Here is a 22,125-nt window from a genome sequence, read left to right on the forward strand (position 1 = left end):
AATATTTATCAACTATCCTTTCTCTGAAGTTTCCCCAGTCACTGCTTGGTCAGCTGAGACTCATCCTCTAGGGTTCAGTAAATTACAGTTTGTGGGTCCAATGCAGTTCACCATCTATTTTTGTATATGGCCTGCAAGCTAAGTTTGGTTTTTATTCTTTTTTTTTTTTTCTTTTGGCCACACCACAAGCCATGTGGGATCTCAGTTCCCCAACCAAGGATCGATCCGTGCCCCCTGAAATGGAAGTGCAGAGTCTTAACTCTGGACTGCCAGGGAAGCCCCTAAGCTGGTTTTTATATTGTGAAAAAGAATAAGAAGAATAATCAGTTCTCAGTTCAGTCGCTCAGTTGTGTCCGACTCTTTGCGACCCCATAGACTGCGGCACGCCAGGCTTCCCTTTCCGTCACCAACTCCTGGAGCTTTCTCAAGCTCATGTCCATCAAGTTGGTGATGCCATCCAACCATCTCATCCTCTGTCGTCCCCTTCTCCTCCTGCCTTTAATCTTTCCCAGCGTCAGGGTCTTTTCCAGTGAGTCAGTTCTTCACATCAGGTGGCCAAAGTATTGGAGTTTTAGCTTTAGCATCAGTCCTTCCAATGAGTATCCAGGACTGATTTCCTTTAGGATTGACTGGTTTGATCTCCTTGCAGTCTAAGGGACTCTCAATAATATTTCATGATAAATGAAAGTTATATGAAATTTAAAATTTTAGTGTCTATGAATTCTCATTGGAACATAGCTATGTTTATTCATTTATTTATTGTCTGTGGCTGCTGCTTCACTACAAAAGTAGAACTGAGTAATTCAAAAGAGATTCCATGGCCTGCAAAGCCTAAACTATTTACTGTCTGTTCCTTTATACGCTTCCCTGGTGGCTCACAGGTTAAAGCATCTGCCTCCAATGGGGGAGACCCGGGTTCGAATACAGAAAGGTTGCTGATCACTGCTCAGGCAGATCCCTCTGGAAGGTCATGTGTAGTGTTCCTTTAGTTCTGACATGTTTAAAATTGTATTTTTATAGCTTAGCTGTAGATAATATCCTTGGTTTACTGTTTCTTTTCTTGAAATGCTGCTCTGCTGTTGTCTTGTTTCAAGTATTATTATTGAGAAGTCTGGTGCCAGTCTAATTTTCTTGTGATTATGTTATTTCTTCTTTTTGCCCCAGACCTCAGGGCTTTTATCTTTAAAGTCTAATAGTTTTAGGAGATTATGTTTTGGAGTTGATCATACTTTTTTCTCAGTCACTCATGGCCCTTTCACTGCGTAGATTAAGGCCTTTTGTTTTCAAGAAGTTTTCTTAGATTGTTATCCCTGTTCCATTGTTTTGATTTTTCTTTCGTGATTCCAGTTAAGCTCATCTACCTTTCTTAGGCCTATGTTCTATTTCAACCATTTTTCCTCTGACTCTGTATTTCTTTGCTTCATCTTACTTTGTTTCCCTTATTTCCCTGCTTTGTTTCAATGCTATTTACTTCTGATATATCATTTTCTTCTGTTTTTCCCCCTGAGTTCATTCAGGTCTCATTTATTTCTTCTTTTTTGTCCATTTCTGTTTTTAATTTTTGTGTTTATGGTTAAAGGTGTCTTAATCTGATTAAGGGTTTTTAATGCTTGTTCGAGGATGGGTAATTCAGTTTAGAGCATTATATTTTCTTCCAGCTTCCTAATTGAGTTTTGGCTCTTATTTTGGGGCTTTTTTTTTTTTTTGCAACAGTGTCATATGGATATGGTGTACTTTTTTCTATTTCATTTCATGAATAGTGTTCACAAGTGCTCTCTTCTGTCAGTTTTACCCTCTTCTGTGTAATTTCTTTTATAGATGATATTGATGATGGTGGTGAAGTGAGGGAAGGGTTTGGCATGTCTTGTTCCTCTCTTGTTTCTATAGGATTCTTAAGCTTTCTTCTTTCTTTCATTTACTGTCACATTCTATAAGGGGTTACCCCCTTTTTAAGTGTATTTGATTTTCCTCCAAAAGGAATGCTTCTCAGAGGTGGCCATTCTGGTCCTGCTACTTTCAGTCTCTTTCCCTGTGAACCACCAAGCCCCAATCTGTGTTCGGTATTTGTTCCTTAACATTGAGCTTTCTCTTCTGGGATGTGATTTTGTCTGTGCTTGATTTAAGTCCTTTATACCTCTCTGTTCTCTTTAATGGAGTCTCTTTAGCTTCCCTCTCCTATTGTCTTGTATCCACATGCTTGAAGTGATAGGCAACAGAAACTGATAAAAGAAGTCATTTGAAGGTTGTGGTATTTATTTTTTTGACTCCCAGTAATCCTGCAGACATGGGTCATGTGTGGCTTTATTTGTTCTCCTTGTTAGTTGTATGACTTGGAGGGGGCAGATTTGGGGAAGATTCAAATTCAGGTCATTGTCATCCTTCTCTATCTAAGCTACTATGTTTTAGATAATTTTTTTTACAGGAACCCTCAAAGAAAAAAATGTTGTAATAAGTTTTAGTTGCTGTAGATTATTAATATAGATGAAAATATACATTTCTTAAGTACTTATGCTAGTATCATTGTAATGATTTAAAAGTCTGTTTAATCGTAAGATCTACTCAAGCATTCTGGGTGTCATATAGATTTTTTTCTTTTTCTTTTCTTTTTTTGCACATGACACAATCTGTTTTAAAAACTGTTTAAAAACTGAGTATGTTTCAAAAATGTATCAATTTTGAAGGTCCATTTTTGTTGTGATTAAGTATTGAGAATTTTTTTTGTTATCAAAATATTTTTTGATATTTATCTATAACATTTAAGGCAATCAAGGTTGAAATAGCAGGAAACAGGTATTATTTGAGTTCTCTTTATCATTCTTCTTTGCTTTGTAAATGTTTTGAAATTAAGACACACATTTTTCATTTGTCAGATGCATACTTCTACTGGAGGAGGATTTTGTGACTGTGGGGACACAGAAGCATGGAAAACTGGTCCTTTTTGTATAAGTCATGAACCTGGAAGAGCAGGTACCACAAAAGAGGTAAGAATATTACTATTTTCTAATTGTTATTTTAAGCTTGATGAAATTAAATAGAAATAAATGTTATTTGTATGGGTTAAGCTGAAGTCCATCGAGAATCCTGATTTTTGTGTTCTAATATTTAAATGTAAGGAGTTGTATTTGATTCTAGAGGATTTAAAGATTTGATAAATTGATAAAAGTTTGATTCCATATTTCTCTAAAGGAGTGAATTTACACTGAAAAGATGAACTCAGAATACTTGTTTGTTAAGCAGTCAATTTGATAAATAAGAATAAACAATATATTATCCTAAAAGAGTGAATGGAAGTAGTTATTATGAAATAGGAGAATATAATGAATTAGAAAACAGTAGAACTGACACATAAATTCCATAATTGCTATTCTTAAAGGAAAAAAAAAATCAACGAACATATTATCCACTATACCTCCTAATCAAGAAAAAAACTATGAGTAAGCCCAGATAGTGACAATTAAAAAGGAGAATGGGAAAATGACCATAGAACCACAGATACAGGAGGATTATAAAAGTGACTCTGTGCAAAGACATTTGAAAATATTCTTTTATCCAACAGTATAGTCATAATTTATTCAAAAACAGAAAAAACTTTAACAGTTAATAACCATTGAAGAAATTTTAAAAGGTGTCACAAGAAAGTACTTCCTAAAAAATACCATGCTCAAATGGTTTCACAGAAGAATCCTTTTTAGAACTTAAGGAATAAATAGTTTTTGTATTCTCTAAACTGTTCCTGATAACTCTATAACACTGAATATTCCTAGGGTCTGTATTTTGATCTCTTAAGTACCATTTTCCACTAAAAGAAACCAGGGCTTGTTGTAAAAATACCTGATTCCAGATATGAGTTAGGGAGTAGGTGAAGTAGGCTGGTGAGGATGGATTTGTGTCAAAAGAACCTAAAACTCAATTTTAGGATACTTTTGGATACTTTCCCCCTAAGATGGGGAGTAAGGCATATTCTGCTTTGCCACAGTGAGTACCCATTCATTAGTGTAATGGACATTCCAGCTGTGGCAGTTAGACAAAAAAAAAAGGAAATAAAAAGCACCCAAATTGGAAAGGAAGAAGTAAAACTCTGTTTGCAGATGACGTGATTGTCTGTTTAGAAAATCTGAAGGAATCCATTAAAACATTGTTAGAACTAATAAACAAGTTCAGAACAATTGCAGGATATGAGATACAAAAATTACTTGTATTTTTTACATTAGTAACGAACAATCCAAAGATAAAATCAAGAAAAAAGAAGTACAAAATTCATTTAATTTGAAAAGATACATGCACCCTTATGTTTATGCAGCATTATTTATAGTAGCCAAGATACTGAATCAACCTAAGTGCTCATCAAGTTTGCAAAACTAGCCTCCTTCCTACCTCATGGGGTTCCAGTCTGTGGTTTTCCCGAGTCATATGGCCTCAGAACACTGAATTGAGTCCTGAACTAACCTGGTCTTCTTGGATTTCTTTGGATTTATAATTAGATTCAAAAAGAAATAAATCATTCAGGCTTGTTATGTCAGCAAATCTGTATACTCAGGAACAGATTCATGATCTGAATGTGAGAGCATACTTAGAGCTAGCATATAACTAATCAGTTGCCCCCCAAGAGTCCTCTGTGCTTCACCTTTGTTTCATCTCTGCTTTGGTGAATGTGAAATCCATACTCTGCCAGGTGTGTGGCATTGTGCCAGCCATAATAGGGATTTACCAAGTGTAATTAGACCTGGTCAATACCAATCAGCCTATAGTCCAGCATTTGGCAATATCTCTAAAAGTATGTTTAAGGAAATTTCTTTCTAGTTCTGTAGTACATTTCTGGGTTTATTATTAAGGTTTTTTAAAAATCAATTTTGATTATCACTCTGTTGTTCCCTCTAATGGACCTTCTTATTTTCTAAGCTATAATGATTTATTTAAAAGTTTCTTCTCTACTTACCAGAACTCTTCTGAAGAACTTAGCTTCTGATATAGTATGGAAGTAATAAGTAGATTCTTCTAACTTTTCATTTCAGACTACTTTGATTAAGAATTGAAAGGAAATATTTCTAAAGCTAAAGAAGATAAGAAATAGGCACATAGTGGATTAATGTTGCTTTTAGTACCTTTGGCACTCTTTTTCTCTCTTTCTAGCAAAAGCTTCTGAGTAAAATCTCCAGAGAAAAGGTGACATATTGAAGAGATGGTAGAAATGAAAATAATAAAGCATTGGGGAGTGAGGAAGAATAGGTGCAGAAGAGTAAATGTATAGATTAATGTTTTGGTCACCACAGAATAAAATACAGTTCATTAGTATGGTGTATAGCAGGTAGGTTAAAAAATTGAATATTAAAGCCTTCTACTGAATTTCTATTGGATCTTTATATGTGTGTGTACATGTGTGTGTCTTATTAAAGAGCTACTATATTTGTTTTCCTGCTTACTGCTTTGTTTAAACAATGTATTGAGTTGTAATTTGCATACTGTGTTAAAAAACTCACCCATTTAAAGAGTATACTTTAGTACTTTTTTAGCATGTAGTTTATTTTTTGGGGCAAATAATATTCCTTTGTATGGATTATGCATCATTTTATTTATCCATTCATTAGTCTATGGAAATCTAGGCTGTTTCCACTTTTTGGCTATTATGAGTAATGCTGCTATGAGCATTTGTGTACAAGTTTTTTGTGTGGATATATGTTTTCATTTTTCTTGGATATATATCTCAGAGTGGAACTGGTGGATCATAAGGTCACTATACGTAACATTTTGAGCTTCTCTCAGACTTTTCCAAATTGTACCATCTTAGATTTCCATCAGCAGTGTATAGGATTCAGGTTTCTCCACATTCTGGCCAACACTTGTTATCTGCCTTTTTGATAATAGTCACCTTAGCAGTTATGAAGAGGCATCTCACTATGGTTTTGACTTGCATTTCACTAATGGTTTATGATGCAGAACAGTTAAATGCCTTTTTTTTTTTTTTTTAGCTAATTGGTTTGAACAAACCTATTAAGGAAGTGATATTCTTTAATGAAATGAACATTTTTTTTCCATGAAAGTCAAAAGACTCAGATGTTAGTATTGCTTTTTATATCTGTTTAGATGCTCTTTGATGTTGAATGGGATCTTTTTAAAAATATATATTTTTAATATTTATTTATATTTGACTGTGCTGGGTCTTTGTCGCTACAAGCAGGTGTTCTCTAGTTGTGGCAAGCAGGGACAACTCTCTAGTTGCAGTGCACGGGATTCTTGTGGTGGCTTCTCTTGTTGCTGTGTGTGGGCTCTAGAGCACATGGGGTTCCATAGTTGTGGCACATGGGTTTAGTTGCCTCAAGACATGTGGAATCTTCCCATACTAGGGATCAAACCCATGTCCCCTGCATTGGCAGGCAGATCCTTAACCATTGGACACCCAGGAAGTCCTTAGATGGAATCTTTAGTTCTTAAATGCCATAAATTTTCTGCCTTAACAGAGTAGATGTAAGGATTGGCTGGAATAAATTAAATGAGAAATTTTTTTGTAAACTATAGGGAAAAACCAAACCCTATAACTCGTTGTTCTCTGATATGATTAGTTTACTCAGGCAGAGAACATTCATAAGGAAGAGCGTCATAAGGGAGGCTTCTATGATTTTGCCTTTGCTTTCTGTCATCTGTAGCACCAACTTGGCCACAAGGAATTCAGCTAAACAATGTGATCAGCAACCTCTTGGGCTGAAGTTAAATTCATTCTGGAGGATGGTGTAAATGAACTCATTAATATTGTTCTTATAAATTAATAACATTATCATTCTCATCCACTTACTTATATACAACATTGAGAATATGTTTTTCTGTACTTTCTTGCAGAACTTACGCTGTCCGTTGAATGAAGAGGTAATTGCTCAAGCCAGGAAAATATTCCCTTCAGTGATAAAATACATTGTAGAAATGACTATATGGGAAGAAGAAAAAGAACTGCCTCCTGAACTCCAGAAAAGGTGGGGGATTCTTTTTAAAGGGGGATGTTTTCATGATGGTTATTTATATTGCAGAATGAGTATTTGAAAAATGTCTTCTGTTTTCATCTACTGCTTTAACTTATAACTATCATTGTGAAAATTTTATATAGACAGTTTTTCCAAAATGTCCATTTATATGAGATGCTCTGCTAAGACATCATACAGAAGTTAAGGCAAAAGAGGGGCTTAATTAGGAGCTTCTGATTTTTAAGAAAAAACATTTGGGGGGTATTGTTGTAAATGATTTACAAGGACTTAGCAGCCATTCATCCCAGCAAGGAAGTAAATTGCCCAGTTTGATCCTGGCCTGGACCAACTTCCAGGTTCCCTGAGAGGTTCGTGAACTAAGGTGGGGACTTCAGAACAGTGTTTCCCTTTAGTCCAGATCTTTAGCACTTTTCTTGATCAAAAATTGTGATGGTCAGAATAAGGAGATAACTCTTTGTCCTGTGCTTTGGGATCTAGGATTATTTCACATGCAGGAATTTAAGAGGTTTTTTGTTTTTGTTTTTAGCTAAAACCCAGCAATTTCTAACAACCATAAGTCTTTTAGTGACAGCAATATTGGTTCTTAATTTACAAAAGGCGAAAGAGAATTCAAGACCTGATATGAAATACAGTTTGGGCCTTGTGGGAATTTTTCTACCTGTGTAATATTAGGAGTTTCACAAATCTAAATATAGTTTTTTGAGTCTACTAAGTTTATTTATATTATTTTAGGAGAAAGACTTAAGAATTTCAATTTTTAAAGACATTAAATGATAGAACTACCTTATGACCCAGCAATCCCACTTCTGGGCATACACACTGACGGAACCAGAATTGAAAGAGACACATATACTGCAGTGTTCATTGCAGCACTGTTTATAATAGCCAGGACATGGAAACAACCTAGATGTCCATCAGCAGATGAATAGATAAGAAAGCTGTCGTACATATACACAATGGAGTATTACTCAGCCATTAAAAAGAATACATTTGAATCAGTTCTAATGAGGTGGATGAAACTGGAGCCTATTATACAGAGTGAAGTAAGCCAGAAAGAAAAACACCAATACAGTATACTAACTCATATATATGGAATTTAGAAAGATGGTAATGATAACCCTGTATGCAAGACAGCAAAAAAGACACAGATGTATAGAACAGTCTTTTAGACTCTGTGGGAGAGGGAGAGGATGGGATGATATGGGAGAATGGCATTAAAACTGTATAATATCATATAAGAAACAAATCACCAGTCTAGGTTCAATGCAGGATACAGGATGCTTGGGGCTGGTGCACTGGGATGACCCAGAGGGATGGTATGGGGAGGGAGGTGGGAGCGGGGTTCAGGATTGGGAACATGTGTACACCCGTTGTGGATTCATGTTGATGTATGGCAAAACCAATACAATATTGTAAAGTAATTAGCCTCCAATTAAAATAAATAAATTTTTTAAAAAAGACATTAAATGTATCATTTTGACTTTTATGGGACCGTAAACTGCTTGGAAAAATAAGGGTCATCAGAATTATGTCCAAAAAAGTTTTAATTTCAGATACATTGATAGCATCAGTTAAATGCTTTAAGAAATTTTGTGTTGGTAAGCGTAATTCGAGTGGTCTGCCTGTCTAAAAAGGGTGGGTTGCTTGAATGTGGTCATGTATGTAGACAGCATGGTATTTCAGATTCACAGATCTGATTTCTAATTCTCATTGTTTCTTAGCTTTGGGACGAAAGAGAAGTCTTTTTGAGTCTCTTATTTCCTAAGCTACAAGAGGCTTCAGAAAAGCTTCCTCTTAGAGTTATGAGGATCAATTGACTATTTAGTGGATGATTATTATAAACTGTTTAAAACTGGTAGTAATTTCTGACATTTGTGTAACTGTAGCTCACAACCATTTTCATGTATTTTATAAGGTCCTCACACTCAAATGGAGATATTATACATCTCTTCTTAGAGATGTAAAAGATACCATCATCTCAGCAAGATTAAATGCTTAAGTGATTTGTCTAAGGTTTTGCAGTCAAATGGTAGTGCTGGCACTTAAAATCTATACACCTTAAAAAAAAAACTTAAATGTACTGTAAAACCAGTATTACTTAAAATAAATAGAACATAGAAACAAAAATAAATAAAAACTAAATGTTAGTGAAATCTTGACTATTTGTCATTCCCTGCTTGAAAGTTCTGAGCCTGAGGCTTGTCTCCCTTTGTTAGAGTGGGAGATTAGCAAGAGTTATGAATAGTATTAAAGACATACTGCCCTTTAATGAGAATAACATTTTACTTCTGGAAGTAAGAAAAATTCGGGGATAAACATGAAAAATTGATACTTCTATCAGAGTTTTAAAGTTTTATGGCACTGTAGCACTTAAAATCATCTCCTATACTAGTATTAGAGTGGTACTTTGGAGAAGGAAATGGCAGCCCACTCTAGTATTCTTGCCTGGAAAATCCCATGGATGGAGGAGCCTCTTAGGCTGCAATCCATGGGGTCGCAAAGAGTCCAACACGACTTCACTTTCACTTTTCTCATACATAGGAAACTACATGGTGCTACTCATCACAGGGCATTTTTTATTTTAGCCAGGTTTTCATGTTTTCCTTTGCTTATTTGTTACAGTGTCTGAATATATATCTTTTTGTTTTAAACAGGGAGAAAAATGATAGATACTACTGTGTCCTTTTCAATGATGAACACCATTCATATGACCATGTTATATACAGTCTACAAAGAGCTCTTGACTGTGAGCTTGCAGAGGCCCAGTTGCACACCACCGCCATAGACAAAGAGGTTCATGAGTTTCATTTGAATTATTATACTGTCTTCATCAGCTTCCTGGAAATTGGGTGTTGCCAAGTAGCTCTGTAGCCCTTGCCAAGTGCTTTAATAGTGTGTTAGGTACAACCATGCTCTTCATTTATTCCTTATAGCCCAAGTAAATTGGTTGAAACTTGGTTTTTCTGTGTGTGTATATTACAGTTTTAGATGACTATTATTTTCCTTTTTTAGTCTATAAACAGAAAGTTACTGAATATATTTGGCAAAGAGCAGTTAAGAATGTCAGCTCAACCTTAGTTCTGTTTCTGTAAATTATTGAATAAATGACTAAATACATGAATCCTGAAAAGTTGGTTAGCTTAACAGTATTTATTAAAACTATTTATAGAATAATGTTGATAACATGGCTCAGCTTTTATTTAACACCCATCCAAAGCAAAATGTGTTCTTCAGACAGGCAGAAGAAATATTAACCTAATTCCTACCCTCAAGAGGAGTGTAAGACAGTGGAAGAAGCATCACGACACTACTTACTGGTGCTGTGATTCTAGGACTTGAGAATTAAGTATCCACCTCTAACCCACTAGTGGACTACATGTGTGCTATGTAACACATGTTAAAGAATTTCAGTTTCACTCATGAAAAGTATCTAAGGCATATATTAATAATAGTAGTTTATTAAACCTAACTTATTGTTATCTAATAGAGTACACTACAATAAGTAAATAATGACATTCTTGTGCAGCAAGAAATCTGAGACCCTAAAGTATAGAAATTCTCTACTAGTGGCATTGAAAGTTCTGAAGCTGCATGAAGGTAGCTAATGCTAAACATTTCTGTTTATCTTATAGGTGTTATCAATCTTAGGACTTTTAGGTGGTCAAAAATGATTAATAATTAAGAGCTTGTTGGGTCTTTGGGTTTTATATTACTTATTGATTGGGATTGTCAATCTACTACTTAATTCTCTTGTTTGTCTATAATTAGGGCCGTCGGGCTGTTAAAGCAGGTGCTTTCGCTGCTTGCCAGGAAGCAAAGGAAGATATAAAGGTAATTTTCTGAATTAGGGTCAAAAGGAAAATGTTAAGAGGAATGTACAAGAGCCCAAGTAAAACAGTTACATTGTTGAAGTGGTTTGACATCCTAAGTAAACATAAGTTTGGAGCATTTAGACCCAGAGATTTAAAAATGTAACATTATATGATTGGTTTTTTGAGGAATAGATAATTTTTAAAACAAAAATTTAAAAACTAGTTTGTTCTAATATTCCTTTCATTTGTAGAGTCATTCAGAAAATGTCTCTCAACATCCACTTCATGTAGAAGTATTACACTCTGAGGTTATGGCTCATCAGAAATTTGCTTTGCGTCTGGGGTCCTGGATGAATAAAATTATGAGCTACTCAAGTAAGCATATAGCCTGTTTTTCTTATTTTTCATAAAATATTGTTTTTTTAAATAGCCACAGATTTTAAAATGTTGTTGAGTATAAAGTAAAATGATTGTTGTTTGTTTTAAATGCTATGAATAATGTTTTGTTGGCTGTTGATTCTTTGATGTTGACAGAATTATTCTTGACATCAAGTATGAGAGGATTTACTGTTAGTTTTTTCATATGTTCTTATAGGAAATGTATTTTTGGGAGAAATACTTCAAGAATAAAAACTATGTAACTTCTTTTGTTTGTAGGTGACTTCAGACAGATCTTTTGCCAAGCTTGCCTTAGAGAAGAACCTGGCTCTGAGAATCCCTGTCTCATAAGCAGGTTAATGCTTTGGGATGCAAAGCTTTATAAAGGTAGGTAGATCTTTACTTACGCTTCTTGCTTTGAAGCAAAGGAATATTACAGCTGTAGTGGAGTTGTGATCTCTTTTATTTATTAAATATATTAACTTGATAAGATATTATATTTTCAGGGTGAGATTAACCAGTCAATATGTATTCGTCTGTGTTAAAACCCAGGGAGATTGCCTTTTAATTGTAGTGCCTTTTCATTTAGTCAGAACCAGTAAAAAAGAGTATGTATGTATTCATGTAGTAATGCCATTATAAAAGCCATGTTAATTTTCATTTTTAAAATCTAAACGAAGACCCAAAAGTAAAAAGTTAGAGAAAGGCTAAAGGGGATGGAGAAGGGAAGGAACGTAGGGTAGTTTTTAATGAGACAGAATGAAAAGAAGTGGAGAAAGGTTGGGCGAAGTAGGATGAAGTAAGGTACAACAGTGAGAGGGGTACAGAAAATAAGGGAAAAGGCATTACATGTATGTATTTTAAATTCTAGCTCTTAAATATTAACATAATAAGTGCCACTACTATTTGAGTCCTTAAAGTCTTATTAGCATGTGAAATATTTTTATAGTGTTCTGCCACTACTAATAGCTAAAATGTTTTCTTTGCCTTGGCAATGCTTCTCCCACTTCTCCCCAAAATGATTTATAGGTGCCCGTAAGATCCTTCACGAGTTGATCTTCAGCAGTTTTTTTATGGAGATGGAATACAAAAAATTCTTTGCTATGGAATTTGTGAAGGTAATTGCTCTTTATAAATAGATGTCAACAAATGAAAATAGAAAACCATTTTGTAAGTGAAATAACGAAAGCAAAGGGGATAATTACAGAGCAGGAATTTAATTTTACAGCTTATTTGTTTTTCAAAAAGTTCATCATTTAACTTCACATTTGGTAGTATGAAAACAGTAATCTAAGAGGAGATAGTTGGAAAATGACCTGGAATTTGCTTGGACAAAGCAATAGGAAGATGTCACAATTATGAGTACATTTATCTTTTCTAATCATTTGTCTGTTAGTTAAAATTGTAACAAGAGCAGTGACTAGTTGAAAGAAGAGCAGGGAGAAGGAACAGATATATATACACGATAAAAGGAGGCAGAAATTTGACGGGTAAGAGTTATACTTAACTATCTGAGACTAGAATGTACAAATTTTTTTTTTTTTAAGAATGTACAAATTTATAGCTTTTTAAAAAATTTTATTTTAATTGGAGGATTTGCTTTACAATATTATAGTGGTTTTCGCCATACATTGACATGAATCAGTCACAGGTGTACATGTGTCCCCCATCCCAAAGCCCCCTCCCACTTCCCTCCTCATCCCATCCCTCTGGGTTGTCCCAGTGCACCGGCTTTGAGTGCCCTGTTTCATGCATCGAACTTAGACTGGTCATCTGTTTCATGTATGGTAACATACATGTTTCAGTGCTATTCTCTCAAATCATCCCACGCTCACCTTCTCCCACAGAGTCCAAAAGTCTGTGCTTTACATCTCTATATCTTTTGTTGTCTCGCGTATAGGGTCATCATTACTGTCTTTCTAAATTCCATATATATGTGTTAATATACTTCATTGGTCTTTTTCTTTCTGACTTCACTCTGTATAATAGACTCCAGTTTCATCCATATCATTAGAAAAGATTCAAATGTGTTCTTTTTAATAGCTGAGTAATACTCCATTGTGTATATGTACCACAACTTTCTTATCCATTCCTCTGCCAATGGACATCTAGGTTGCCTCCATGTCCTAGCTGTTGTTAACAGTGCTGCAGTGAACATTGGGGTACACGTGTCTCTTTCAATTCTGGTTTCCTTGGTGTGTATGCCCAGCAGTGGGATTGCTGGGTCGTATGGCAGTTCTACTTCCAGTTTTTTAAGGAATCTCCACAATGTTCTCCATAGTGGCTGTACTAGTTTGCATTCCTACCAACAGTGTAAGAGTGTTCCCTTTTCTCCACACCCTCTCCAGCATTTATTGTTTGTAGACTTTTTTGATAGCAGCCATTCTGACTGGCGAGAGCTGGTACCTCATTGTGATTTTTATTTGCATTTCTCTGATCATGAGTGATGTTGAGCATCTTTTCATGTGTTTGTTAGCCATCTGTATGTCTTCTTTGGAGAAATGTCTGTTTAGTTCTTTGGCCCATTTTTTGATAGGGTCGTTTATTTTTCTGGAATTGAGCTGCTTGTATATTTTTGAGATAATTCTTTATTAGTTGCTTCGTTTCTATTATTTTCTCCCATTCTGAAGGCTGTCTTTTCACCTTGCTTATAGTTTCCTTTGTTGTGCAAAAAAGCATTTAATTTTAATTAGGTCCCATTTGTTTATTTTTGCTTTTGTTTCCATTACTCTGGGAGGTGAGTCATAGAGGATTTTGCTGTGATTTATGTCAGATAGTGTTTTGCCTATGTTTTCCTCTATGAGTTTTATAGTTTCTGGTCTTACATTTAGATCTTTAATCCATTTTGAGTTTATTTCTGTGTATGGTGTTATAAGGTGTTCTAGTTTCATTCTTTCACGGGTAGTTGAGCAGTTTTTCCAGCACCACTTGTTAAAGAGATTGTCTTTTCTCCGTTGTATATTTTTGCCTCCTTTGTCAAAGATAAGGTGTCTACAGGTGCATGGATTTATCTCTGGGCTTTCTATTTTGTTCCAATGATCTGTATTTCTGTCTTTGTGCCAATACCAATACTGTCTTCTTGATGACTATAGCTTTGTAGTATAGTCTGAGGTCAGGCAGGTTGATTCCTCCACTTCTATTCTTCTTTCTCCAGATTGCTTTGGTATTCAAGGCTTTTTGTATTTCCATACAAATTGTGAAATTATTTGTTTTAGTTCTCTGAAAAATACTGTTGGTAGCTTGATCGGGGTTGCATTGATTCTGTAGATTGCTTTAGGTAGTATACTCATTTTCACTATATTTATTCTTCCGATCCATGAACATGGTATATTTCTCCCATCTATTTGTGTCATCTTTGATTTCTTTCATCAGTGTTTTATAGTTTTCTATATATAGGTCTTTTGTTTCTTTAGGTAGATTTATTCCTAAGTATTTTATTCTTTTTTTTTTTTGCTATGTTGAATGGGATTGTTTTCTTAATTTCTCTTTCTCTTTTCTCATTGTTAGTGTATAGGAATGCAAGGGATTTCTGTGTATTAATTTTATATCCTGCAACTTTACTATATTCATTGATTAGCTCTAGTAATTTTCTGGTGGTGTCTTTAGAGTTTTCTATGTAGAGGATCATGCCATCTACAAACAGTGAGAGTTTTACTTCTTCTTTTCCAATTTGGGTTCCTTTTATTTCTTTATCTTCTCTGATTGCTGTGGCTAAAACTTCCAAAACTATATTGAATAGTAGTGGTGAGAGTGGGCACCCTTGTCTTGTTCCTGATTTTAGGGGAAATGCTTTCAGTTTTTCACCATTAAGGGTAATGTTTGCTGTGGGTTTATCATATATGGCTTTTATTATATTGAGGTATATTCCTTCTGTGCCTGCTTTCTGAAGAGTTTTTATCATAAATGGGTGTTTAATTTTGTCAAAGGCTTTCTCTGCATCTATTGAGATAATCATACGGTTTTTATCTTTCAATTTGTTCATGTGTTATATGACATTGATTGATTTGCAAATATTGAAGAATCCTTGCATCCTTGGAATAAAGCCCACTTGGTCATGATGTATGATCTTTTTAATAGGTTGCTGGATTCTGTTTGCTAGAATTTTGTTGAGAACTTTTGCATCTATGTTTATCATGAGATTGGCATATAGTTTTCTTTTTTTGTGGCATCTTTGGTTTTGGTATTAGGGTGATGGTGGCCTCATAGAATGAGTTTGGAAATTTACCTTCCGCTGCAGTTTTCTGAAAGAGTTTGAGTAGGATAGGTGTTAGCTCTTCTCTAAATTTTTGGTAGAATTCAGCTGTGAAGCCATCTGGTCCTGGACTTTTGTTTGTTGGAAGATTTTTTATTACAGTTTCAATTTCAATGCTTGTGATAGATCTGTTAAGATTTTCTGTTTCTTCCTGGTTCAGTTTTGGAAGGTTATACTTTTCTAAGAATTCATCTGTTTCTTCCAAGTTGTCCATTTTATTGGCGTATAGTTGCTGATAGTAGTCTCTTATGATCCTTTGTATTTCTATGTTGTCTGTTGTGATTTCTTCATTTTCATTTCTAATTTTGTTGGTTTGATTCTTCTCTCTTTTTTTTCTTGAGTCTGGGTAATGGTTTGTCTATTTTATTTTATTTATCTTCTCAAAGAACCAGCTTTTAGTTTTGTTTTTTTTACTGTAGTCTCTATTGTTTCTTTTTCATTTATTTCTGCTCTAATTTTTATGATTTCTTTCCTTCTACTAACCCTGGGGTTCTTCGTTTCTTCTTTTCCTAGTTGCTTTAGGTGTAAAGTGACATTATTTATTTATTTTTTCTCTTGTTTTCTGGCGGTTAGCTTCTCTTGCTATGAACCTTCCCCTTAGCACTGCTTTTACTGAATCTCATAGGTTTTGGGTTGTTGTGTTTTCATTTTCATTCATTTCTATGCATATTTTGATTTCCTTTTTCTTCCGTGATTTGTTGATTATTCAGAAGCATGTTGTTTAGCCTCCATATGTTGTATTTTAATAGCTTTTTCCCTGTAGTTGAAATCTAATCTTACTGCATTGTGATTAGAAAAGATGCTTGAAATGATTTCCATTTTCTTGAATTTACCAAGGCTAGATTTATGGCCCAGGATGTGTTCTGTCCTGCAGAATGTTCCATGTGCACTTGAGAAAATGGTGAAAGTCATTGTTTTGGGGTGAAATGTCCTATAGATATCAATTAGGTCTAACCAGTTCATTGTATCATTAAAAGTTTGTGTTTCCTCACTAATTTTCTGTTTGGTTGATCTATCCATAGGTGTGAGTAGGGTATTAAAATCTCTCACTATTATTGTGTGACTGTTAATTTCCCCTTTCATACTTGTTAGCATTTGCCTTATGTATTGATGTGCTCCTATGTTGGGTGCATTTATATTTATAATTATTATATCTTCTTCTTGATCCTTTGATCATTATGTAATGTCCTTCTTTGTCCCTTTTCATAGTCTTTATTTCAAAGTCTATTTTATCTGATATGAGTATTGTTATTCCTGCTTTCTTTTGGTCTACATTTGCATGAAATATCTTTTGCCAGCTCTTTACTTTCAATCTGTATGTGTCCCTTGGCTTGAGGTGGGTCTCTTGTAGACAGCATATATAGGGATCTTATTTTTGTATCCATCCAGCCAGTCTGTCTTTTGGTTGGGGCATTCAACCCATTTACATTTAAGGTAATTATTGATAGGTATGATCCCGTTGCCATTTACTTTGTTGTTTTGGGTTTGAGTTTATAAACCTTTCCTGTGTTTCCTTTCTAGAGAAGATCCTATAGCATTTGTTGATGAGCTGGTTTGGTGGTGCTAAATTCTCCCAGCTTTTGCTTGTCTGTAAAGCTTTTGATTTCTCCTTCATATTTGAATGAGATCCTTGCTGGTTATAGTAATCTGGGTTGTAGGTTTTTCTCTTTCAGCACTGTAAGTATGTCCTGCCTTTCCCTCCTGGCCTGAAGAGTTTCTGTTGAAGGATCAGCTGTTATCCTTATGGGGATCCCTTTGTGTGTTATTTATTGCTTTTCCCTTGCTGCTTTTGACATTTGCTCTTCATTAGTTTGATTAATATGTGTCTTGGGGTGTTTTTCCTTGGGTTTATCCTGTTTGCGACTCTCTGGGTTTCTTGGACTTGGGTGTCTATTTCCTTCCCCATTTTAGGGAAGTTTTCAACTATTATCTCCTCAGATATTTTCTCATGCCCTATCTTTTTGTCTTGTTCTTCTGGGACACCTGTGATTCGAATGTCGGGGTGTTTAACATTGTCCCAGAGGTCTCTGAGGTTGTCTCCATTTCTTTCTATTCTTTTTTTCTTTTTTCCTCTCTGCTTCATTTATTTCCCCCATTCTGTCTTCCACCTTACTTATCCTATCTTCTGCCTCAGTTATTCTACTGTTGGTTCTCCAGAGTGTTTTTGATCTCATTTATTGCATTATTCATTATTGATTGACTCTTCTTTATTTCTTCTAGGTCCTTGTTAAACATTTCTTGCATCTTCTCAATCCTTGTCTCTAGTCTATTTATCTGTAACTCCATTTTGTTTTCAAGATTTTGGATCAGCTGTATTATCATTATTCTGAATTCTTTTTCAGGTTGACTCCATATCTCCTCCTCTTTTGTTTGGTTTAGTGAGCATTTATCATGTTCCTCTACCTGCTGAATAATTCTCTGTCTTTTCATTTTGTTTCTATTGCTATGTTTGGGGTGCCCTTTCTGTAGGCTGGAAGTTTGTGTTTCCTCTTTATTGTGGAGCCTGCTTCCTGTGGGTGGGGTTGGACTAGTGGCTTGTCAAGGTTTCCTGGTTAGGGAAGCTTGCATCTGTGTTCTGGTGGATGGAGCTGTATCTCTTCTCTCTGGAGTGCAGTGAAGTGTCAAGTAGTGAGTTTTGGGGTGTCTATGAGTTTGGCATGGCTTTGGACAGCTTGTCTTTTAATGTTCAGGGTTGTGTTCCTACTTTGCTGGAGAATTAGCGTGGTATGTTTGCCCTGGAACTTGTCCCTTGGGTGAAGCTTGGTTTCAGTGTAGGTATGGAGGCTTTTGAGTGAGCTCTTGTCTATTAATGTTCCCTGGAATCAGGAGTTCTCTGATGTTTTCAAGTTTTAGAGCTAAGCCACCTGCCTCTGGCTTTCTGTCCTTCTCTTACAGTAGCCTCAAGACTTCTCCATCCATACAGCACAGATGAGAAAATATCTAGGTTAATGGTAAAGCAATTCTCCACAGCAGGGGACACCCAGAGAGATTCACAGTTACATAGAGAAGAGAAGAGGGAGGAGGGAGATAGAGGTGACCAAGAGGAGAAGAGGGGCAGTCAAAAGGGGAGAGACCAGTCTAGCCAGTAATCAGTTCCCTAAGTGTTCTCCACAGCCCAGAATATCCCAAGAGATTCACAGAGTTAAGTCGAGAAGAGAGCAGGGAGGGAGGAGATAGAGAAGACCTGGGGGAAGAAAGGGAGATTCAAAAGGGGAGAGAGCAATCAAGCCAGTAATCACACCCCTGAGTGAAAATGGATACTGAAGATTAGATTCTTAAAGGTACAAAATTGATAACAAATACCAAAAAGCAGATATTAAAAATCTAGAGTAGAGGTTAGACTTTCAAAAAAAACAATATTGAAAATACAAAACAAAATCAATCACAAAAATTATAAAATATATATATGAAATTTGCTTTAAAAATAGGGTCTTTTTTTCTGCAATGTAATAATAGGTTATAAAAATGAAAATTAAAGGAGTAATAAAGAGGTTAAAGTTTAAAAAAATGAAAAAGTGATAATAGTAAAAATACATCTAGTAATTTCTCTGAAGCTGTTGTAGGCAGTGTGGGGTCAGTTTAGTTTCAGATAGTTCCTTGTTCCAGCTTGTACTTGTTCTCAAGGTCTATAGGCCCCTCCAGTGCTTAGTCAATGTTAACTACAGGATTTTAATCTGTTGCACCTGTCACTTCCAGAGCTGTTCCTTCTTCTTTATTTTGGCTTCCTCTGTTTGCAAGTCTCTTCAGTGTCTAATTGCTGCCCTGACACAAGTACTTATTTAGGCTTACTTGTTCAGTTGTGTTGTGGGGAGGGAGGGACACTGCAAACAAATATTGCTGGCATGTGTGAGGAGTGCTCGCAGTGTATGTACCACACTGAGTTTGCCCCAGCTCATGGAAGCATGTACTTCCTGAGTCCACACTGCTCAGGCTCCAGGGTGCTCTGCAGGGGCACTGTCCAAAGCAGGCCCTGCAGTTTGTGCATTTTCCAGGTCTCAACTGCTCAGGTTCTCAGGTACTCCGCAAGGGCACAGACTCAGTTGGGCATGCATTTTGTACCCTTCCCAGGTCCGAGCAGCTCAGGCCACCAGGTGTTTGGCAGATGCACTGTCCCAGGTGGGCCATGCATCTTAATCACCTCCCCAGTCCTAGCCACGTGGTTTCCCAGGTTCCCTGCATGTCTCTTCTGGTGAGCTGATCTCAGGCTGCGACCCTCCTGGCAGATGTCAACCATCCAGGATCCCAGGAAGACATGGTTAGCAACTGGAAGCCTGCTCACAGTTTAGTGGAGGATGCCCATCTCTGGGACCAAGATTGGAGCAGCCACTTGCCTTCCAATTCTGGCTGTCACTCACCTGCTTCTCTGCCTCCAGCAGAGGGGAGAGAGCAGAGGGCTGTACACAGCCGGCTAGCTCTCCTTTGGTATTGTCTCAATCCTTTGTTCTGTGAGCAACACAGGCTGTGCTTTAAAGCCTTTCGCGGGGAAAGTTCTCTTTTCCCCCCGCCCCCCTCTCTGGCTATCCCACACTTTGGGTTGCTGTCTCACATTAGCTCCCTCAGATTGTCCTCAGGGCATTCAGGCCCAGTCCTTAAGATTATGCAGCCTACCCCTCCCTATCCAGCCCCTGCTGGCTGGTGGCAAATGCAAGCGTTTGGGCTACTTTTTCACTGGCAGTTGTGTTTAGGTGAGTATTCTGTGGGTTTTGTGGGGTTTTTTTTTCTCCCGGTTATGTTGCCCACTGAGATTGCGAAACTCCCCACAGACCCACCTGAGAGAGGGTTTCCTACTGTTTGGAAACTTTTCCTCCGTCACAACTCCCTCCCCAGGACCAGTCTCGGTCCCTAACTCTTTTGTGTCTCTCTTTGTCTTTTATGTTTTGTCCTACCTTCTTTCAAGGAGAATGGGCTGCCTTTCTGGGTACTTGGTGTCTTCCACCAGTGTTCAGAAATTATTTTGTGGAAGCTGCTCAGCATTCAAATGATCTTTTGATGGATTTGTGGGAGGAAAAGTGTCCTGGTTCTCCTATTCCTCCGCCTTCTTAGGACTGCTTCTATAGCTTTTTAATACTGTTTTGTTGATCTATTGTATATCCCTTATATTGTTGTATTTTCTTGTGTGTCTCTCAAGTTAAATTAGTTAGAACATGTACTTCTTTAAATCTTCTACTTTGTCTTATATAGAGGTATGCAAGAAATAGTTGTTAGTTTATTCTGATTTTGAGTTGCACAAAATTCTGCAAAACTTAGGTCAGAGGTAGAATCAGAATGAATGTGAAATAATGGTTATCATAGGTAAATGATACTGTGGGATAAGATACTTGCACTTCCTGGATTTTATAATTAGATTGATAAAAGCAGCTAAGATATTTGGTTTCTTGAAAGGTGATGACAACTCAAATTATCAACTCTATTCTTCAAAAACTCTTTAGAGGTAGAATAAAGGACCATGTATGTGATCTGAAATGAATTTTTTCTTTATACAATAGCAGTTTACCCTCCTTAGGATTACCTGTTAAACTTCGTGTGAATTCTAATGGATGGAATTAAGTATGTAAGCACAAGGATCTAATACTGTGCTTACATATAATAGCTGCTTGAGGCATGACTGGATGGATTATTGTTTTTGTTCTCGCAAGATATCAGGGTTGATTTTCATCTGGTATGCATTAGTATGGATAAGAAGTTATGCATAGCCAGCATCCATTCTGTTTAAGGCTGGGGAATCTGATGATTGATTTTCTGGGTCATATCAGTTTTTAAATACATTTAATATAGTCCCTGCTGTATTTCATTGGGAAGAAAATCTGCTAAAGATTGCCCCAGATTCTGTTTGGAGAAAGGATACATTACACCTTTGCAGTGCTCTGTGATTTTTACCTCTGTGTGTATGTATGTATGTTTTGTTTTTTAAAAATCATTATTTCTTACTATACTAGATTGGATAGCTGAATTCCTATTCAATCTTTTGTTACTTGCTGTTTTAGTAAATTTTTGTTGACTGTACTATCTCCCTTTAATAAATAGGTATTACAATACCTGCCATCTTGTACATAGAAACAAATATAGCAGCTGTTAAAAGTGGGATTTTAAAAGTTTTCAGTAGTCATTTATAATTGCTTCTCTACGTATTGTTGTATCTTTCAGTATTACAAGCAGCTCCAGAAAGACTATATCAGTGATGATCATGACAGAAGTATCTCTGTAACTGCACTCTCAGTTCAGATGTTTACTGTTCCTACTTTGGTATGTATTAATTAGTCTTGACAATCTTTATAAGTAACATTTGTTTTGTTTTTAAAGAATTTTATTTAATGTTGAATTAAAACAATTTCTGAGTCACTATGTTCTATTCCACTTGGAAAACTGAATAATTCTTCAGTGGTATCAGCATGTGAATACTTTAATGGTTCCCAAGGTCTAGGTAACTCATGGAGTGGGAGTGGTGGCTCTGAGTTGGTTTGAAAGTCCTCATCTCTGCAGGGGAACATCAGAGCTGGTTTCTCGGTATCTAGAGTAACTTAGGAGCAATGCCTTATTATTAATACCTTTACTCTTATTGTTGTTGGGGGTGAGAGGAGAGCCTAAGATACAGCAAAACTGGGGGAGAGTATGACTGTCAGGCATTTGTAGGAGATGGTGCTACAAGGTGTGGGAGAAGAGTGAAGGATTCTGCTTCCTTTTTGTACTACTACCATTGCTGTTTCTTATGGAC

The 22,125-nt window shown here is 36.2% G+C and overlaps 1 protein-coding gene across 2 annotated transcripts in view; it reads left to right on the forward strand.

Annotated features, from left to right (window-relative positions):
• Positions 1 to 22,125, forward strand: part of UBR1 (ubiquitin protein ligase E3 component n-recognin 1) — a 153,215-nt gene that overhangs the window by 34,570 nt on the left and 96,520 nt on the right. The window contains exons 4-11 of one of the 2 annotated variants that reach the window (XM_040226813.1): positions 2,871 to 2,981; positions 6,832 to 6,962; positions 9,626 to 9,764; positions 10,740 to 10,802; positions 11,035 to 11,158; positions 11,441 to 11,548; positions 12,191 to 12,279; positions 21,558 to 21,656. In XM_040226813.1, the coding sequence (XP_040082747.1) occupies positions 2,871 to 2,981; positions 6,832 to 6,962; positions 9,626 to 9,764; positions 10,740 to 10,802; positions 11,035 to 11,158; positions 11,441 to 11,548; positions 12,191 to 12,279; positions 21,558 to 21,656 (864 nt within the window). Of the gene's footprint in view, positions 1 to 2,870; positions 2,982 to 5,176; positions 5,306 to 6,831; positions 6,963 to 9,625; positions 9,765 to 10,739; positions 10,803 to 11,034; positions 11,159 to 11,440; positions 11,549 to 12,190; positions 12,280 to 21,557; positions 21,657 to 22,125 lie in introns of those variants that run through there. The other variant, XM_040226814.1, reaches the window with a different exon arrangement.

This window comes from Oryx dammah, unplaced genomic scaffold (genome assembly GCF_014754425.2).
Source record: "Oryx dammah isolate SB20612 unplaced genomic scaffold, SCBI_Odam_1.1 HiC_scaffold_26, whole genome shotgun sequence".
NCBI lineage: Eukaryota > Metazoa > Chordata > Mammalia > Artiodactyla > Bovidae > Oryx > Oryx dammah.